The following is a 22,031-nucleotide window of genomic DNA, read 5'->3' as shown; positions in this document are numbered from 1 at the left end:
TGAACTGAATTCTGTAGGAATGAAATCATAGTAAGAGATAATGCTATTATTAGAAACACAAATCAGCATTGTTACTTACCTGCTGTTGATAGCAATGATACAGAATAAAACATAATTTACTCTACGTATGTTATTTTTATTTATTTGTAAACATGAGAGAGCAGATTGTGTCACAAACTTTCATAAAATACGTAAGAGAATCATTCTCTTTTCTTACTGGTGGGTAATCAAATCCTTTAAATGCAAATTAAAACCTAAGCAGAACTTAATTAGTCTAATCATGCTACTTAAAAATTACTTCTACACACAGACTTTGAAATCAGTGCCAGTGCTTAGCTCCAGCGGTTTCCTTAGGACTCCAGAAACCCTGCTCAAACTGAACCATGCCTTGTTCTGAGGGTGGCTCTGTGCTGTCCATGAGGCAGGAGAACAAACTAAGGTTGCTCATGGTTGAACTGCTTTAATTTGGCCCTGTGTGTTCAAGGTGTCATTTATAGCTTAGCTTTAATTGTGACTTTTACCTTCTCATCACAGCTTTCTCTGACATGGCTCTGGTCAGCCCTGGGGTATGATTTTAGGGGTATGACCATGATGGTGTGGTCTCTTCAGGGCAGCAGTTCCAAGAGAGCAGTGGAACAGCACTGGCCAGCCTTGGGGCAGCCAGCACTGGTGCAGCACCTGTAGACTCTTGGCACAATGGGAAAGCTCTCCTGAGGGGAAATCAAGTGGCAGGCAGCCCCTGAGTCCAGGACTGTAGTCTGAGAGCTGTCACATGGGTATGCTTTAAAAAATGAAAGTGTTATCCAATTGCCCTCTACAAGATTGAACCCTTCTCATGCCTGTCTTACCCTCTTATTCTCAGGACTACACAATAGCCAGCCCCTCATCACCTTTGTAGCTCTTTTCTTGTCAGCCCTCAGAGCACATTCAGGCCTGGGGTGTGCCATTTTGATTTCTGGTCCCTTCCCTTTGTTAGCACAGCGATTTGCTCTGCCTTCTGCAGGGCTGGAGGTAATCTCACCTGAGCCCTGGCAGGGAGGGATAATTAGGGCTCCTGCTGGGATATTATTCTGTCTCTGCAACTGTTCAGTGGTAGAAAAGGGCTCTGAAAGTGGTGTCACTCTGCCTGCTGAGGGACACCAAGGCACAGAGTCATTGCTGCCTCCAGAAATTTTTAAAAAATTTATTTAAATAAACCAATAACTCCCACTTACCAGTCTAAGTCATGTCAAACCTGGCCTCAAAAATATCAGCCACTTTTTAGCTACTTCCCACTTTTAAATCATCATACTTCACTGCTTTCTGATGCTTTTACCTTCTTTTTTTTCCTCCCATTTTTCTGTTTTCATTTTTTAAACTTTTACATTTCGTATAACTCCACAGAATTTTTGATGAGGCTTGGTGCTATGTTAATAGCTAATTACCCTTGGGTTTTTGTTTCTATTTGCTTCATTTCTTCTTTTCCCTAGTTTAGTAGCTTTTAGCATAACATTTATATTTCAAGATAGATATTATAAGATCATCAAAGTTGTGGACCAAAAAAGATAAATAAGAAAATTAGTGTTTAAGGAAATAAAATAAAAGTTGCTAAAATAATATTATACCCAAAAGGTAAAACACTATATTCTTTTAGCAGATAGTCCATGTTTCTCAATAATTATTTCAAACTGGAATCACTTTCCTCAGCTAAATGTGAAATTAAAATGGTAGTTCAATCAAAGCACCAGGGAAAGACCATCAGGGGATGGACAGAGATGAGAGATACAAGACAAAGCAGTTGGATAAAACAAGGGGGAATATGGATAACTGTGGGAACCCAGAACATCCCTCTGGCTGTCCTGAGCAGCCAAGACCATTGCCAGGGGGCTCAGAGACCCTGGCATGGAGCCCAAAACACCTGTGGGTTTGATTATGATCCGTGGAGCAAATTACCAACCTTAGATGAAGATTAGCAAGCCACAAAATTTTAGGTAGAATAATAGTGAAGTTATCACAGGGTGGAAAAGTAGATTTTGAGGTTTCTGGAACGGGGGTTCAGGAGGCAAGATGGAGGGATCTGGGCATGTCCAGGCTTTCTCCTTCTTCTCCTTGGCCTCCATCTTCTGCTGTGATGTTGGCACTTTTAGATTGGTTTAGAGTAGAAGCTCACTGTCTAACATAGGTGATAGGTATTGGAAAGTAATTGTAAACATTGTACACATCGTTTTTAGTATCAAGACATAACAGCACCCTGGGGGCAGGCAGAGAGCCTGGAACTGTCCTGCTGGACGGACCTCGGCTGGGCAGGAGAAATTTTTTATGGATAAGATACAATAAACAACCTTGAGACTGAGAAATGAAGTGCCCTGACTCATTCTTCAAGCGCTTGGGCTGGGAAAAGAGACTTTTTACATTCTCGGGGTCACAATGACCAAAAGATCCCATGAGATAACAAAGTGGAAAAGAATTGTTTGGGAAACTCAACAGTTTTTAATTAAAAAAAAAAAAAAGAAGGAAAAAAAAACCCTAAATGAGGAGTAATTATAAAAATCTTTGTTCTCTTTTCTGCTCCCTCCATCCCTGGCATTTATCTGCCTGACAGGAGAGGGGAACTCAGATGAGCTCTCATTGCTCAGGGCATGGGTGATGTGCCACACGCAGCCCTATTGGCACCAGAAAGCTGTGACAGGGCACTGGGGTGCTGGAGCTGCCTCTCCTGCCAGTCCTGGGGCCAGGCTCCCCTGGGGACACCACAGCTCTGGGAGGTGTCCCTTGTGCTCAACACCAGCCCTGGTGCCAGCTGCCATCCTCACAGCTGGCTGGGGAGGCGACTGTCACCTGCACAGCTGGCTCTCTCCAACAAGAAAAAGGTGCTCCGGTATCAGCAGAGAGTAAAATGAAAGGAATTTGTGCAGGAGCTGAGGAATGTGGGGCACAAACCAGCCCAGGTTAGGTTGAGAGGGCTCAGTGGAGAGTCTGGAAGGGGCAGTGTGGGAAGGGGGGCACCAGGTGTGAGGACAATCTTCATAAGCCAGGTGAGATACAGCTGGAGCAGAGGAAAGTGAAAGGCAGTACAGGGGGAAGTGATGGCATGGGGAAGGGAAAAATTAAGGAGAGTCAGGGTTTAGTTGCATTTGCCTATCCTTCCGTGGAGTCACACACATTCATGCACACAAATATCCATGTGTGTGTGTTCGTACAAACACATGCCTGCACCTTTTAATCAGAGACAGACTCTGTCCTTCTTAACACTGATATCCTACTTGCAAATAACAAAGCATCAGAGGACTTCTTGGCCACACCACTTCATTATTATCCATCTTTCTCCTTTGAAGTCAGCACATAATCTAAGATTTTTAGACTTGGCCAAATCTTTCTCCACTTTTCACTAGACTTTCAGAGCTGGGGATGTAGATGTCTGGTATCCCAATAAGAGGATACAAAGCAAGGATGCTATGAGAGGATTCTGGGGTCTCCTCCAGGACTTATCCTTATTTTTCTTAACCATACACTATTGTTTGTAAGCCCTGGCTCTTGGTTTGCCACAAGGGAGGGCAGCTCTGAGAGGTTCTGGATTGGATACCTCTAAGGATGGTGCAAAAGCTCCTTCTGAAAAAGGGAAAAGCAGCCATCAAAAACACTGAGCAGGCTGCTGTCTGTTGGAGAGATGATGCTGGAAATAGTGTGACTGGAGAGGAGAGGCTGGAAAGGAACCTCCTGGAGCCTTTTTCTGGTCTTTGAACCTCATTTTAAGCAGTGATGTGGCACTGCAGGCTGGGCCCAGCCTTACCATCCTAGCTGCTTGCCCATCCCTAAGGGAGACAGATGGCAGCCTGGCCTGGGATAATAATCTGTTTCTAGATGGGAAAATATACAAGAGACTAACAATGAGAAGAGGAAATGCAATTTTGAAAGTCACCTTGAAGGTTGCCTCCCATACAGAAGTTTTTCTTCATAGTGTATTCTTTGGATGACATTTTCCAGCTTCCAGAAACTTTGTACAGCTTTTTACTTCTAACCAGTTTAATTCTTTGTACATTCACAAGTTCATTTTCTTTGATTTACATGATTTTTTATTTTTTATTTCTTACTTTGAATGTTGAACTGAATTATTTCTTTCAACTCAAAAAACTGAGGATCAATTTGCAAATTCAGTTTGTGCTTTACAGAGAATTAAATAAATGAATAAGCTTTTTTCTGTGCTGTAAATGTTCCCAACCATCCCTGTTCATGAATGGCAATATAGCACACTATACTCTTAACACAGAAAGAAAATATCAGAGGAAATTTCAGCCTCAAGAACACAGACTAAGAGAGCTTCTGCCCCAATTGCTATCTCAGTGTCTGTTTCACATTTTATTTCTACAAGAGAAATCTCAACCTTACAAGTGACAACTCTGCAGAATTAGGTTTTGACTGCTGCAGAAGGAGATGGGTAATGCTAAAGGACATCATTCAAAGCTGTCCCATTTTCACAAACTTATAGCAAATGGAAACAGTGTAAACAGTTCTAGAATTTTTATTTATTTACTTTGTAGTTAATAAGAGCTTGGAATGTGTAATGCCTTTCTTTTTTTTTTCTATCCTTCTGTGAGTAGATAAAGCACATTGAAATTGCAGACCTAGAGCAAATGCTCAGGGAATCTGACTTCAAGCAGGAATGGGAGAGTTATTTCTAAATTTGCTTCACCTTAAAGTTTACCAGCAACAGCAGCTACTTATTACACACCTTCATGTTGTACCTTGGTGTGTTATTAGTTAAGGACTGTCCCTGAAGGTTCAGTCATTTCAAGGAGCTCACTGAAAGAGCATGGCAGAGGAGAAGTGAGGTTGTTCTGCTAGTCTGGATGGAAGCAGTCTTGGTTATGGCTACTCTTTTGTGGAAAATACTTCCTAAATCTTTTTGAGGGCTCAGAACGGTACAACAAAATGCTGGAATAAAAATATGTCAAATAGTAAATACTCTGCTTGTTACTAGAGAACTCTCAACCTGACTCCTCAGTATGGCTGCTCTGTCCTCTTCATAACTGCTTAAAAGCAAAATGAATTCCATACAGGATCATTCTCAAGGCCTTTTTATAAAGGAGCAGCTTGGAAAGAGCTGAGTTCAGTTTTGCAGTGAGAAAATCAAGGCTGCTCTCAGCCTTGGGCTGATGCTAAGCTCAGCAAACAGGATGGGCTCTGCAGTTCTGGTGGTAGATCATGAGAAAAGCAGCAGCCTCAGGACAGGGATGCTGTGATTTGTCTTCATCTGCAAGATACAAATCTATGAGTCCATAGGTATGAAGGTATGGCCAGAGGGTGGTGTGAAGTCCTCCCTCAGTAAAAGTGGACCAAGTGTCACCATCATTCACTGCTGCTCTTGGGCAGGCTGAGGTGCTGCTGTGGGGACAAGTTCCTGCATCACCACTCCTCACCCAGGAAGAGCAAGAGCAAACCTGTGCTGTTGGAGGGCTGTCTCTAGTCAGTGCAGAGCTCTGGGCTGCTGCTTGTGCTGGTTCCTCTCTGCAGCTAGCTGTGTAAGCCCCCCCAGAGGATGGAGAGAAGAGCCACAGCACATTAATCTGTTTTGAAGTATCTGTTATACGTCTCAGGCCCTTGATCCTCTGGCTGGAAATAGAAGGCTAAGAGGAATTTGCAAAAAGGGAGCATTTTCTGTCCCAGAAGCCTTTTTCATGCTTGAAAATTGCTGTTTGAGAACAGAAAGGCCATTGTAAGCAGAACAAGCCAAGAGGGTGAGGTGCCAGTCACAACACTATGTGTCTTTGCCTAAACTTACAGTAAAATATAAATTGAAGTCTTGACTCTTTCAGATGGATTTTCTCCTTGTCAAAAAAGGGACAGTCCTCCAGATTTACAGCTAAGCCTGGAGTACCAGTCCCAAGGCATAAATGGTAGTTTTGCATCCTTCAAAACAGTTCAGCTGATTACTGCTGTGAACAAACATGAAATTCAAATGTAGTTAATTAAGCCCCTAATTTTTTTCTTGATCCCCTCACCATATATATTCTTCCTTCAATTTTCCATTATCTCACTACATTACCTCTAACATTTAATCTCCTTATGAAGAAAGCAGAAAATAGACCAGAAAAAAGCCTCCCCCTGCTCCACCCCTTCACAATCTCCTAATAAACAAGACAGGGAAAGTTATCTGACAATTAGAGCCTGTAATGTAATGGATAGTTAAAATATGTACATGACATCACTCTTTTCGCCTTCATTTATTAGTTGTTCTATTTGATGTACTGCAAAATACGCTGCTTAGCTTGGAGAATAAACAAGCAGTTAATTTTATTGATAAAAGACAAAATACTGCCATTTTTGAACTCTCCCCTTTGTTACATGGTTTAAATGAGGACATCAGTTGTCAGAAAAACAAGATCTGCAGATGATTCTTTTATTAATGGGGCTATTTAAAAGCATGAATTGTGTATACATTGTCATTGATATCACACATTTTTCATATTCTGATAGATCTTCCTTTGGAAAGATCTTACTCATTGTTTTGCAGCTCCTTTCTCTTCTCTTTAAAAGAAATTTTCCAAAGCAATTACATTACATTCACATGGCTTTATAAAACTTTTGAGTAATATTTTGCTAATGACATCAGGGTGTTCCTGTTTGAACGTTTACTGGAGTTGCTTCTCAGTTGTTATGAACTAACCACTAATTATCATAGTCTTTATTTCTTTAACTGAATTTCTCCTTTATAAAACCACAAAGTGAAATTTTGGGCTCAGTGAACTCAGGGTTTCATCTGAGGGGATTTGGATCTAGCTGAAGTCAGTCAAGATTTTCCATTCATATGGTTGAAGCCACCATCAATATAGAAGAGCTTAGGCTAAGGAGATTCATTTGCTATTCATAGAATCAGAGAATATCCCGAGTGGGAAGGGACTCACAAGGATCATCAAAGTCCAACTCTTATTAAAATCTAGGGTTTCTTCCAGTTTATATGAGAAACCAAACTATGAGAAGAAATGCTTGGCAAGAAGTCTGTTTAGGATGGTCGTGTTCACTGCATAGGGTACAGAACATGAAGCTGTTTATTTTGAATTCACATTTGCAGAAATTATCTGTTTATGTTGCTGGCATAATCCTAATTTTTCAAGTAGTTGTTCAGCAAAGCCTCTAAAGCCACTTTACTTGTTTCAAAATGCTCTCCTCTGATTCCAACATGGAGTTCCTCCACACATGTTTGAAACACCCAGGAGAGTTTTCACAGCTGCTGTCCGTGTTGCAGCCTCTTCTGGGTGAATTTTGTTTCATCAGCCTCACAAGCACAGTGGCCACTTAAAAATTAAACAGATCACATGATGGGAACACTAGGAATTGCTCCTGTTGGGCATTCATTGACTGTACTCAGAAAAAGTAATTAAACAATAGATTTAATGGTCTAGAAAGTGCAGGTAGCATGTACTGAAATGGAGAAATATTTAAACTTTAAAGTATCTTAAGTCCTTAATGTTTTTACTTTCTTCTACTGAGTTTAATTTTAATCTTTGCTCCTTTGATTCATAAAGGTGAATGCCAATGTACTGACAGGCAATTTCTCTTGTTCTTACTACAGATGGTTTACAAGCCCAACTACTGTAAATGCTTTTTATAGTGCATCTACCAACCAGATCCGTGAGTATCTTCCTTCTGAGCCTCCTTACAAAATGCTTGTTTGGGAATGTATTTATCAAGCTTCAGATAACAGCTGTACCTGTTGTGTTGTTTATGACTGAAAATTAAAAGTTCAGACCTGGTAATTCAGCTGTGAGACTTAGGTATGTGTATGTGTTTGTACTCTGTCCAATGTGAATAATAACTTAAATCACTTTTATTAAAGCCTAATGTCTCTATCTTCTGTAGCAAAAATGTATACACACATCTCCATAAACATACAGTGATAGCAGTTCTGTCCTTTAATATTGACAGATATGTAACAATAAATGTGACTAGAGAAGACTGTGATATAGACCAGAAACCATAAGAAGATGTTGTGATATAGACCAGAAAACATAAGGAGGTGTATCCAGTGGATTTTTTCAATTCATTCAAGGACAAGGAGTGGTATCTGTAGTTAACTGAAAATTCTTACCTGTATGTGCAGTACTACCTGTCTGATTCTAATTTTTTTACTGGTTGGTTTTAGACAGCATATATTCTAGTGTGGAAACAAATAAGGTGAAAGAGTTGAGGTTTTCAATGATGTGTAATGAGTTTGGAGGTTCCTTCCTGTTTGCTTTAATGGGGTTTGAATTGAAATTTTCTAACAGGCTTTAAAATTCTATAGCAGGCTTTAAAATTCTATACCAGTCTTTGTGCAACAGTTTTACCTTTACCCTGGCAATTTTCTTTGCTCTTATTAGCTTTGCATGTTAAATCAGCCTTTTTTCCTGAGCTGTTAGGGTCTGGAAAGTGGCTGCCCCCACTTCTGTGGTCTCAGTCCCCAGAGTCAGGACATTAAAAATTGCTGAGCGATTCCCCTTTTTTCTCCTGAATCTCTTTTGGTCGCAGAGAGAAAGGCACAAAGTTAATGTGTCACACTGAAGAAGGTACAGCAGAGGACAGGCAATTTGAGCCTGCTGGTATTTGCTTCTACCAATTTCTGTAAAGTTTTGCCTTCAAACCACTCACATAATTTTTTTTTTGTGTCTAAATGATCTCATTTGTAAAACATGTATTATAATTAGGAAGTTCTTTTGATTAAAATTAGTACTAGATTTAGATAGTTCTGCCTTAATTAGAGGGCTGCCATCATTAGGCAGTCACATTTTTGTTGATCATCTGAAGGAGCATTGGCTGAGGTGGTCACAGCTCTGAGGTACCCCTGAAGCATTACAGCTGCTCTTCCTCCAGCCACCACTGCTGCTAAGAAGGTTTTGTGTGAGTGGAGAGGAAGCCTGCTCAGAGAAAAACGAGAGCCATTTCTGTTATACCTTCTTTAATATTGGGTCCTTTCAAATTTGAGCAGTGCTCAGCTGTCCCAGCCTCTCTGCCATGGCACATTAGAGAAAACTGTGATGAGAGGCTGGAGCCACTGAACATTTCACACTTGCTGTGTCTGACAGAGTCAGGAGGCAAAAAAGAGGCAGGTGTCAAACATAACCCATCAGTCATGGGTGTAGAGTTGATTGTATTTTCTGTATCATAACTGCTGAACTTCTCATTCTGCTGGCAAGTGACCTGGAAGTTTGGACAGTGCCACTCCCTCTCAGTCCTTTTAGGACTGTTTCAAAGAGGAAAAGGGTTTAAGTGGCTCTTTCTGAACAAAATCGTCTCGTACCTGAGAGAGAGGTAAAAAACGTACTAATGCCCCAAAAATGATGTGCAACAGGAGGGAGGATTCAGAGAAAGGCACAGTACTGTCTGCCACTGCTGGCTGCTGTGTTTTTATGGGGCAAGAGGCCCTGGGTGATGTGGGAGGAACATTCTCTGGTAGAAGTTGCTGATAAACATTTGACACATCACTACTGATTTCCCATTGATGCTGGTGGGGAAGAACTGCTACCTTACTGCTTTGCAGCTGTGTTTTCAGTAGTAATCTGTATAAAGTTCTGGGGCTGCTCACATGCCACAAGAACTGTGGCATTTTTAAAGGCTTAGTTAAATAACAGAAAAAAAAGTTCCAGAAACCAGAATCATTTGAGAATAAGAATTAAGCTTCAACTCTAGCAAGTTAGATGTAAAATGGTGATACAGCAAGCCCAGAGATATTTCATGGGCCAAATTTCTAGGAGCATAAGAAATAATACTAAAACCTATTTGTCAAATTCACTGAGAGAGGAGAGTCTCTAAGGCATAAAAATAAGATAATTCTTTGCATTGAAAGAGTTTGGGAAGTTCTATTTCTGGAACTTTTACTTGTGAGAGGTTTGTCCCAGAAATAATTTAAAATTTAGTGTCAATAAGTAAGAAGAAAATACTTCACAGAAAGAGTGGTCAGAAACTGGAATCATTTACCCAGTGAGGTGGTGGAGGCATCATCCCTTGAAGAATTTAAAAAAAGACTGGATGTGGCACTTGCTGCCATGATCTAGTTGAACAGTTAGAACATCAGCTGGACTAGATGATCTTATAGGTCTCTTCCAGTCTTGAAAATTCTGTGATTCTGTGATTCTGTGATTCTGTGACTTTAGAAGAAATTCATACAAGGAACTATGACAAATATAAGGACTAGATAATATTCTCACAGGTATACAGTACAGAAAGAATAGGTGTGATAAGTATCAAATCCTATTTTTCAAAAGACAGTCAGAGGGCTCTGCATAACAAGTTATTTTAGCCTTTATATGAAGGAATCTGGTTGTGACCACAACGTGATTGAATAGAGAATGAATAAGCATATGATATAACAGTGAAGAGTGAACCTGAGAATGTGAGATGTTTTTTGCTTTACTTTTAGAAAAAAATCATGCTTTCTTAATCTACTAGAGGTTTTTTTTAAAATTCAGAAAGCAAGTAAGTACGCTTGATATGATCATATGCTTTTTTTCCATAGAGCACTATCGATGAGGTTCTTTCCCAATACTAATAACTGAAAGTTGTCATTCATAAATTAATGAATGATTAAAATAAGAAAAGGAGGTAGGAACCAATTACTTGTTGGCAAATTGCTAACTTGTTGTGAGGGTCTGTGCTACTCACTGCATTAGCAGATGAACTGAAAAGAGGGTGTTGTGTTCTGTTCCGTGCAAATGAACAGAGGGATATAAACCCAGCCCAGGAGGACAGTTCCCTCTGCTGCTGGCTGCTGGAAGGTAGGAATGTGTGCTACCAGAAGAATTACCTCACAGGTAGTTGCCTGAAACTCTTTCCCTTCACATCTACATCTGATCACTCCTGTAAATGAGTGAATGGATCAGATATCCTCTTCACTATCTGCTTGAGTGCCCCTGCTCTTCAGTGAGAAAACTGGACTTTATTGTCTTCAAGACCCATCCATTTTTGCTCTTTATAAGTGAGTTTACTAAGAAGAATTTGAGAAATAAGAATTTTAAAATGTGTAATAGAATTTGATTATGGAAAGTAGTTTCTATGTGAACTGGAAAATCCCCACTTCCAAAATTTGATTCTGAAAATTAGGACCATTCGTTTGGAAATGGAAATGTACTCTGTGATGATATCAACAAAACTACAGCAACTCCAAACTTGATTAGTCACTGGAGGCTTCTTGAAAAAGTTTAGAGAAAAAGAAACTTCAGTTCCTTGACCCATTGATTCTGAAAAGGAGCAACCATCAGGTGCCTGCACAAGGGAAGGGGAATGTGCATGTCCTGAGCACTTCTGAGCTTTAGGCAGCTGCTTTTGCCTTCTGTGTTCAGAGCACAGGGATGTCACTGACACTCCTGATAGAAGAATCACAAATTCTTCTTCCTCTGCAATCTGTATCACTGACATAAATATTGGAATATCCATGCAGGTCCATGTGATCTTCATATACAGGCAGGCTGTTAGTGTTTTTAACTTGACTAGTCAGTTGCTTGGAAAAAAGGTCTTATTTCACTAAAAGAGAAAATGAACAGAGAATAGAAACTGGGTGATTTAAAGAATTACTAGATTTGGGAGAATTTAGCAAATCTTGCATATCAGTAGATGTACCAAATTTTGCTGTCTTTTAGTGCAAACACTTTTGTGTTTGGTGTTGCTTTGTTTGATTTTTATTACTAAACTATTGATAGTTTGAATGACCAATGATTCTATTAATATTTCCAAAGGAGAAATAAGTAGCTGCATCAAGGTGAGATGTGCCAAAAAGAGCAGAGTTCAAAAGTATGTTACATATAATTTACCTTAATATTATACAACTTTACTCCTGATGTTCTCTGTATGTGAGTTTTATTTATTTATTTCCTCTTTTTCCATAATTCAATGTGTCTTAGAGGAACCACTATGCATGTTTATAATGGTTGATAATTATTTTTTAATCCTAGTTTGGATAATTTTGCAATTTTCTGTGCATTTGCTCATCAATTTCCCCTTTAATTATGGGTACTTAACAAGGACAACAGGTATGTGTCATTGCCTTTAGAGCCTCAAAATGTATCTAAGTACACTTCATATCATCTAAGCAGCATGAATACTATCTTTTTAATTATCATAATTGGAACACCAAAAACAATTTCTAAAGGATTAGTTTATTTTAATGCACTCTAGAGCAATCAACAAATATGTGCTGAAAATAGACACAAGTGATGATCAAAAGGTGCTAGCATACTTCTGTTCAAGAAAAGGTTTTATTTCATTACAGCACTAAAATATTAGCCTTTGAATATGTTAAGGATAAAAGGAACTATTCATCAGACATTTGGTGTGTTTTGGATTTTTTTTAAAGCGTAAATATGTATGCCTCTAGAATATATAAAAATAGTCACACTTGTGGGATGTGAACAGTAATGGAAGGGAGATTTACAGTGAACTGAGGCAAATATAAGCAATACACTCATGAGGTGTAAGATTGAATAGATGTACTGGATAATTAATGTTGATATTATCTCTGTAAGTTTATATCCATGCTCCTTCTAAGTCATTTGTGCTGTTACTGCAGCTCTCTAGTGAAAGTCAAGAGGCCTCTTTAGAGAGAGGCCTCAATACATGTTACAGGAGGCAGATATGATCTACAACAGAATTTAAAAATTACATTCAAATTAGCATCCACAGAGAAAACCACAGATGAGGGCTCATATTAGCCAGTAAGTCTCATCTTTGCAGGAAGCATCATGCAGATATTGACGCTGATGCTGGGAATTGCAAGGGAGAACTCTCATCTTGCCAGGAGCCAGGGAAGTGCTGGCAAGCAGCACCTGGTGCCATGGCCAGGGCAGGATGAGGGGAATGTGCATGGGGCATTTTCTCTTCCCTTAAGAACTGGACTATTTGGAAGGTTATTGATGAAGTAGTTTCAAGTGTGCCATTAGTTTCCTGGAGGTTAATGAACTTAAGAGATTTGGACTGAACACTTTCTGAGCCCTGTTATTAAGTAAGCTTTAAGTGTCTTAAGTGAGCCCTCATTTTCAATTTTCCTGAATTACTAAGGACCACTATTCTCTTTAATTTAACCATGGTGCATGATCCTTACCTCCATTCTTTATTTTTTCTTCCTAAAATTCCTATCTATGAATGTATAAAATAGAAGAACTTGTTCTTTGTTCTTCTCCCCCTAGCCCCCATTCCCTCACCCTGGGGAATCCACTGAGGATTTTTCCTCATAAAATAAAGATTTAAGTTTCGTGTAAAACAGATGTTTTCACATTTCCTATTCCCTTAGCAGACAGTATTCCTTGGCACCTCACAAACCATGTCATGTTTCTCCTCATGTTGCCCCACTGAGGTTGGTAAACACCAGGTTCTCTCTTTTTCATGAGTAGAAAAAAGCCTCTTGTCAGGTGAGGGAGAAACTGAGGCAAGAATTGAAGCAGAGGCTACAGTCCTCTGCTTTCAAAGACCATTACTTCCCTGTATCTCTTTAATGAATTTATTCACTGAGTTCTTAATAAAATTAATCTTTGTGTTCATGCATTGCATGGAGCAGTTACTCTGCTTTAAACAATTGATATTTTCTGTCACCTTTTTCCACAGGATAAAACCTGAAATAAGGTGTATGATTCAGGTCCCTGTAATGACAGACAATTTGCTCTCTGTCACCTACATATGGGTGCTCAGAGCTGTTTGGGTGTCTCATAGTATCTGAAAGTAATGTGTTTTTTCTCTTGTGTTTTATCTGAGATAAAACTTGCAGGAGCCAATGAGATCGACAGCTAGACCCCAAACATCAAAACTATCACTGGGATGAGATTCAGTAGTCCAAACAGAAGTCTGTGGAACCATTTTAAACAAATGTATCCTGCCCTTTGGGCTGTTTTTAGACAACTAACCAACACCCCAGGTGTCTTCACATTTAATTCCTTATGTGAATTCAATATCCTTTGATTACTGATCAGAAGTTAGTCTTCTGCTCATATCTTATCCCTTTAAAACTCTACATCTGAACTCATTCAGTGAATTAATGTGACTTGAAAAAGAACAAGTTAAAGCTTTTGAACACGTGCACACCAATTGGCAGAGTACCCTGTATATCACACAGCTGTCTCCCATATCTGTCACTTATCTATAGGATTCACTAGCCTGTCAGAAGTTGCTTAAAACAAACCAACCTCATTATTGGAAGTCGTAAAATGCACCAACCTCATTACTGGAAGTTGTAAATGCACTAACTTGGAATAAGATTTTTCCTTGCTCAGTTAAAAACAGCATGCTGTATAACTGAATAATGTAAGTGAACTATACAATTTGAATTCATATTTAGACTTGAACTCTAAATCTCCTCAGGATTTGGTGAGTCTTTTCATGTGTTTTTGGTTTGGTTTATCTATTATTGCTCTGCATTTTTCAGGAAATTATCAGATCAAATGTAGTTATTTGTGTCTTCTTGGTAAACTAGTAATATTATACTGAGGTAAGGGTATTCATCTGCAAAGTGTGTATAATAACACCAGAAGGTTTTAGCTAGGATTTATTAATGGCAGTAAAGCCCTTGCAAAATTGAAGAAAAAGAAACACCTTCAAATTTTAAATACATTCTGAGAAGCTTTACAGCACCTTGCTGGAGGAAGATGCTGAAAATGACATCACAGATGAAATGAAGATAGAAACCTTTAATTACATTAAAAGTAGTCCTGTGCAGGCAAAGTTCTGTCAAAGCTTCAAGATCAGTATAAATTCAGAGTGAAATATTTGAAGTCAGCCAGGTGTTGGCTCCACTGCTTGAGGTGCCCCTGCATTCCAGAGCAGTAAGGTGACTGAGGGGAAAGTTGAACTGTTGCTGTGCAAGACACAGGGGTTTGTGAAGCCAAAAGCCTCCCTGGAGATGAATCTGGCAAGGGATGTGAAGAAACCTTTCTGCAGGTGTAGCTGCAGCAGCAAATGGAGGGAAAATGTGGTGCTGAAACGGAGGGTAAATGTGGTGGCAGGGGACCTGGTAACAGGAGATTTACCCTTCAGGGAGGAGGAATAGGTTTGGGAGTGTTTGAACAAACTGGGCAAGCACAAGCCCATGGGCTCTGACAGGGTGCACCTACAAGCTCACAGCATCATTATGAGGCCACTCTTGGTAATCTTTGAAAGGTTATGGTGACTGGGGGAGGTTCCTGAGGACTGGAAGAAAGCCAATGTCACTCTCATCTTCAAGAAGGAAGATCCAGGGAATTACAAGCTGGCCAGGCTCACAATGATCCCTGTGTACATGATAAAGTAAATCCTGGAAACAGTTTCTCTGACCAGCTTTCTACATTGAGATTACTAGCTCAGTGGAGGAGGAGAGAGATGTGAAAATGATTTATTGTTTAGAAAGAACTTCAGCACTGCCTTCCTTAGCATGGTCAAATACCAACTGCTGAAGAATCAGCCACTTGAGAGGATGGTCAGGTGCACTGAAAACTCCTTGAACTGCTGAGCTTGAAGGGCTGTGATCAGAGCAGCTGGTTTCTAACGTGGTGGGATCAGCGGCACAAAGTCCATCTTGAGAATGATGCAGCCTGGCTGTCCCACCTTGCTGCCAGTAAGATGCATGGATGTAGGGTACCAGTGCTGTTCTGTCACAGCCTGAGCTCAGCTGTCCACAGAGCAGTGCTCTTGTGACATGTGACACCAGTGCCCACCTCAGAATGGTGCTGCAGCCCAGTGGCATTGCCCCAAATTTAGGCAGGTTTTAAGAAAGTAGTCAAAGCACATTCTGCAAGTCCAGAGCTTGATGGCAGATGGGTTTGTGTGGGGTCTGTAATAAGATAACACAGTTTTCTTCCTGTGTGCTGCTGGTGAGTAATGGCCTTGGTGTAGACTCTGGGCCTGCAGTTGTAATCCAGTGTATAAAGAGAGAGACTGTCAGCCTGTATCTCTCTTCTGGGGCTGTGTAGAGGGAGAAAGCTTTAAAAGATGCACACCACAGGCTAAATTTGTGGTCAAGTGTTAGCTTAAAATACATTCCCACTGCCTGTATCTATTCCTTAAGATGTGAAATTCCCTGAAGTCTGTCTGTCTTACTCCTTCAGATCTGTCCTTTGCCTGCTTGAAATCCAGTGGCATAGAAGTAATCCCATTAGAATTTATTGCATCTGGAGCCTACCATGAGCTCTCTGAGTTTTTTCATTAATTCTTTTAGGTGCAATATGCCAAGCAAAAAAAGAAACAGGCTTCACAGGGGAATTACCTAAATCAAGGGATTCAAATCAGCACAAAATAAGAAACTGTCTGGTGATCAATCTCATGTTACAATTTCAAGGACATTCTAGGTATAAGACATTGCTATCCTTGATCCTCCCAAGGATGATGTAGTTGTTGCTTGCCTGAAGGAGATGCTGCATAAAAAGTGTTGTCAGCTCTCAGTGTGTTCCTTCTAATGTTGTAATAGTGGACAAGCACCCTCAGTGCTGCTGACCTCTGGAGCATGGGACCCACTTGCTTTTCTAGCTCACCAAGAATTACTTTCAAACCTAGATTTTTCTTTATTACCAACAAACAAACAAACAAAACCAACAAAACCACAAAAACATGCACCCTTCAAACAAAACAGAACAATTCCTACTGGTGATAATGTATTCCAGTTTCCTGAAATGTGTAGTACAATCTACTGGCCTCTCACTCTGCTTTGGCCTGAAAATACTTCCTGAGCTTCCTTTAGTGCAAACTATAGAAGTGTTTTCACACATGTCCAGAAGCAGAAACCACTCCTTCAACCAGCACTTTGCTCAGTGATGTCTAACCTAAAATGGATCCTGACTGAGTAAAATAATTACCAACCTGTTGTACAGAGCAGCACTGGAGCTTCCTACCATTCATGCACATTGACTTGTTCAGTGAAACTATCTCATGGCTTAACTCACAGCTGACTGTGTTTCAACAATGCTCTATGAAGACACATTTAGTGCAGCTGGATAAGCCTGAGTGAAATTTGCACCTAATTTGCTGTAAATAATGCATATTACCTCTACTGCAGACAAGTGCAAACTCACTTCAAGTTTATACCTGGAAAAATTGATTGTAGCTCCTTAAAAGATCTGGATAGCCTCTTGGTGCAGTGACAGGCTCCCAGGACCGTGTGATCATTAAATATGATTTGTGGGTGACTGTGCTGCCTTGGCTCACACTGCCTTCAGTGTGGGCTCATTTGTTCATTTTGGCCACAGTTCCTCTCCTCTGCTGTTGTGGGGATAGGATCATTTAGAGTTAGCAGAACCTAAGCTTTCCAAAACCTTTTCTGAATTTCAGAGTTTGGAGGGAACCAGTTCAAACTAGATTTTCAGCTCTGAACACAGCTCTCAAAGCCTAACAAGCAATTTTCATCAGGTTGTATGTGTGTACCATTGCTGCTTAAAATGTTCAAAACATGCATGATAAGTAATCCTCTCAGTGCACTGGGAGGCAAGGACAGTTAGATCAGTAAAACTTTGTCCTTGACATTGGTAAAATTGTGGTTTTCAGTGCTGGAAAAGAAAATTATATGCTTGAAACAATAAAGCAACATCTGGAGAAGTAAGAAAAAAAAACCCAGGCAACATTTAGAAAATTTTGTAGCCCACACTTTTTATAAGCTAATTGCAGATAGGGAATGATGGCAGCCATGGAGGAGCAGCAGAAAAAAGCAGTGGGCAGGCCAGGAGGACATGCCTTGTGCCACATCACTTGGCATGAATTACACTCAGCATCCTGGGTTTGTTTTGGGGATTTTTTTCATTTGAAAGTAAGTTTTTAAAGACCTTGTAAGGAAAAGACAAAGATCTTGCCTGACAACTTATCTCAGATATAAAGAAATCCATAACCAAACTATTAACAAAAAACTGAATAGGGTTAGAATCAAATGAATATGGTTTCTGTATTGTTCTGGGTGTTCAGGTGATTTCTTGAAGAGGGACCCATAGGGAAATGAAGAATTCCTGGGAAAACAAGTTGAATCACTTGAGGAAATGTTCTTCCTTAACAAGGTGATGACCATGTGGGTAAACCCTCTAAGCAGGTGCTCTATAGATGAGAGTTTGTGACCCAAGACAGTAAATTCCACATTTGGGCCTGGAAGGATGGCACCTTTCACCATCACATAAGAACTTTGACCATGGGTGTATGTTTTATTTAGCAATTATTTGGGCTGTTAAACTTTACCATGTGCAGTTCCACTGCCTTTAGTATCCTGGCACTAAAACATCCCCCTGGAATTAAAAATAAACCTGTTACTTTGAATTTGAGGAACAATTTTGTTTCCTATGTGAAATATCAGTAGCTCACAACTCACCAGAGTGTCTCCATTGCTCTTTTTTTGGCAGCTGGTTAGTTGCCAGAACCAGAAGCAGCCAGGTAATATCGATCACTAGACTGAACCTACAGCCTTAATAATCTACAGATTTCCCTTACAAAAGTGCCCAAGTATGTTCATATACCTCTGTTTTTCATAGACTGAATAGAATCAGGCTTACATTTTATCACTTCCACATTTCTTGCTTCACTGAAGCCTCACTGAGGTAACAGTATTTTAATTCTTACTGCACTTTACCTATGTATTGTCTATTGATCAGTCAGCACATCTGAGGATAATCCAGGACCCTTCAGAGGAAGCCTGAGGTGTGTTTTTCACAGGAACACATGCATTTACTCAGACCTGCTTGTGGCAGGATCTCTGCTGCCTCTCTGAGATCCTCTCTTGCATTCTACCACCCAGGGGAAAGCTCCCCTTGAAAAACCTTCTGAAGCCAAACAAATGAGGTCATAAAATCTAAATCCTTGGGCATTGTGACAGCTATTCAGCTGGATTCAATTGACCTCACCAGATTTTTCTTTTTTTTTTTTTTTTTTAACTTTTTGTCATTGCAGGATTCCCAGCAGGAGAACTTCAAAAGCCTTTCTTTTGGGGAACAGAGTATCCTAGGTAAGTAGTGCACAAGGGAACCTCATCTACCTAGAACTGAGGAATAACAGGGAAAGGTATTGCAAACACAAAGAGACAAAGAAGAGGGTGAGGAGAAGAAGGCTGTGGTGCTGAAGACAACTGAAAGGCAGCCCCTAGGAAACCTGTGTTGTCCTGCTGTTGGGCAAACTTGGTCCCAACACTTGGGGTGTTGGGTGTTTTCTCCTGCTGCATCCTGCTGTTGCCTCTGGAAGGGCTGACTTTGAGAAGTGCTGCTTTGTGTGATGTTTGCTTACCTTTGGGGGCTGTATGTGTTGCTGTTGTCTTAAACTGATGACTGATTTCTCACAGGAATTGCTAATTAAGTGCACCTAAGTGCAAGTGTTTCAATGCTACAGCATGCAGATGCAGCAGTGTGCACATGGCAGGTATTAAAAGGAATTGTAAATCAGATAACTAACACTTCCTGAACAGAAGTGAATACCCTGAGAAGCCAATTATTATCAGTGTATTGTTCACTTTCTGCTAATATCTAAGATTAGCAGTGAGCCCTTGCCTGTTGAGGTGCATGAGAATATCTTCATGTGCATAAGGGACTGCCTGAGCAGGCCCATGTGCCAGTGAGACTGAGGAAGGGTAATTATAGGTCACATACATTAAATTTTGAAAAATCACTGCTTTTGTGCAGTTCAATAGCTTTCTATTTTAGGGTAGGATAAGACCATGAAAAATTTCTGGTGGCAGTTTCTGAAAGTTATTTTGCAGTTATATAAAGCCAGTTTCTGGTGAAACATATCCTTAATAAATCATCGTTTAAAAAAATCAAACTTTTCGAACATTTTGTGTTTGCCATCACCTACTCTGGATTGTGTCCTTGTAAACAGGAAATTTGGCAATATATGCAGAAAGACACATTCAATTTATGAACTAATTAATTTGTATTCAAAGAGAATTCTTGTGGGCCAGGTGACTTTGTAAGTGGTAATTGGGGATAGAAGAAAGTCCTTTCTTGTTAAGGTGAACTTATTTTCTGTTGTAGTTATTGCAGACCGGCTTTGCTTTCTGATTTCTCGGTATTCTGACCTTCTGCCATAGTGATAAAACTGTGGTTCTTTCAAAGTATTGTATTTTGCTCATTTCTCTTCCTTAAAGGTTACCTTAGCTTAAATTGGTTTTGCTTGAGTACATATCAAAATGTAATTTAGTAAACAAATGTAGCTGGTTTATATCAGACAACAGATTGCTTTTGTCCTTGAAATATTCTGGATGTTTTCTGTCTGCTTAGAAGAAACAGTACATGGCAGTGGAGCAGATAAACTACCAAAAAGTCACCAGTGCCTGCTGAAAAACTAATTTAGCAAATATTTAACGTTTATTGGCATTTTAGTGTCCAGTTCCAGCACAACCACCAAAACCCAGTTACATCTATTTGCAGAAAGCAAAACTTGGTTATCACTTTTACATCTCAGTGCATTAAATAACATAACACTCAAATGCCACCATTCACAATTGTGAGTCTCCAGTGCCATATATATTGAAATACAGACTTCAAACTACCTGAAACTTCTTTTCAGTTCTGAGCCTCCCCAGTCCTAGAAGGGTCCCCTTTAATTTGGTGTCTGCTGGGCTGCACCTTACCCTTCCATCTCTGCCCTACTGTGCCCAAAAATGAAAAGCATGAACAGAAATGGCAAAATTCCTGGAAGAAATGTTGTTGAGCTGGACAAAATGCTGCATTGGTGTTCACAGATTCAAAGGCCAAAATTCACTGCAACCTTAACCCCATCTTTTGGAGCCAAGGAAAGCTCCAAGGAGCCAGACTGGCAGAACACCAGCCTGTTCTTTGTCCCTGCCCCTCATGGTGACAAAGGACCTTAGAGGAAAAATAAGATGTATTTAGTAATAGGGCTTGTTTCTTCTAGATCTCTTTACATGTTTTGTGCCATTATTTTTATATTTCTCCAGCTGCAAAAGATCCTGTATAACCCCTTTAGTTCAGATATGGAAAACAAGTCTTACATCGTGCATTTATTAGGGGTAATTATCACTGTGTGCTACACAAGATTACAAACTTGTCACACAAAAGGATGATATTTCCATTGCTTAAACATATAATTTTAACCTGCATGTTTTGGAGATGGTTTGTAACAGTACTTGGGCTAAAAAGCAGTAGGGGAGATTTTAACACATGCAAAGTACCATTCAGGAAAGAAAAAAACAAAGTGAAGGATTTTCATGGGAGCTGAGGGAATTAAATGATATAATAGTTTTTGGGCATGACTGAGATGAGCAATTAGTGCACTATGGATCATTAGGTCCAATAATGTTATTTCAAAACCCTCTGCCTTTCTTCTATTTCAATAAAATGTCTTAGAAATACTATAAGCTACTTTGAGGTATAGCATCTCAATAACTGTAATAATTAAAATCACAAAAAGTGGCTCCACAAATGAAAGATTCATTGAGTAAATCACCTACCCCATGATACCCACTGCTTTTGGTGTAATAAAGCCCTAAGCTTTTCCCTCTTTCATCCCTGTTTCTCCTAAAAGCATGCTTATTGGGATATAATAAAGAAGATATAATTAATTGTCACTCAGAAATGCAAAGTATTTCTTTTTACTCTGTTTCCCAGGTGCCTTGGATCTGACTGTGTATCACATCCTCTTCCAGGGCAGGTGCAAGGGAATTATATGACCTTTCTTTTTAGAACTGAATGGAGATCTGTTAATGCTTTACAAAAGATAGTTTTTGTTTCAGAGTAGGTACAGCTGTAACTTTGTCCTGTTCCCAGTCAGAACAATCAGAATTCAGTCAGCTGAAGGAGAGTGGAGCCCATATGATGCTGATAAGGGATTTGGTTGGAAGAGTGAACCATCACAACGCTTTCAAAGTTTTAGATTAAATATTACTTTTAAACAAGAGTTTAACATTAAGACTTTCAACATCTTTAAGTCAAAATTGTGTAGGTCTGAATTTTAGACACATATCCTGTGCCTTCTCAGCCTATTTTAAAATCAATAATGATCTTTCCTGATGTCTTTTGTCCTTTAATGTTCATGACTGTGAACACTTTCTGAGGAAACTGCTTCTTTGTGTTCCAGGTCATTAAGTTATGGTGCCATAGGAGTGATTGTTGGCCATGAGTTTACTCATGGATTTGATAGCAATGGTG

At 39.8% G+C, this 22,031-nt stretch overlaps 1 protein-coding gene across 1 annotated transcript in view; it reads left to right on the top strand.

Annotated features, from left to right (window-relative positions):
- Nucleotides 1–22,031, top strand: part of PHEX (phosphate regulating endopeptidase X-linked) — a 95,784-nt gene that overhangs the window by 63,807 nt on the left and 9,946 nt on the right. Inside the window, exons 15-17 of the mRNA XM_063182458.1 lie at nt 7,550–7,608; nt 18,823–18,877; nt 21,961–22,028. Coding sequence (XP_063038528.1) covers nt 7,550–7,608; nt 18,823–18,877; nt 21,961–22,028 — 182 coding nt within the window. The remainder of the gene's footprint in view (nt 1–7,549; nt 7,609–18,822; nt 18,878–21,960; nt 22,029–22,031) is intronic.

Source organism: Melospiza melodia, chromosome 2 (genome assembly GCF_035770615.1).
Source record: "Melospiza melodia melodia isolate bMelMel2 chromosome 2, bMelMel2.pri, whole genome shotgun sequence".
NCBI lineage: Eukaryota > Metazoa > Chordata > Aves > Passeriformes > Passerellidae > Melospiza > Melospiza melodia.
Note: the sequence above shows the minus strand (reverse complement) of the source record. Positions and strands in the feature narration are given on the sequence as shown.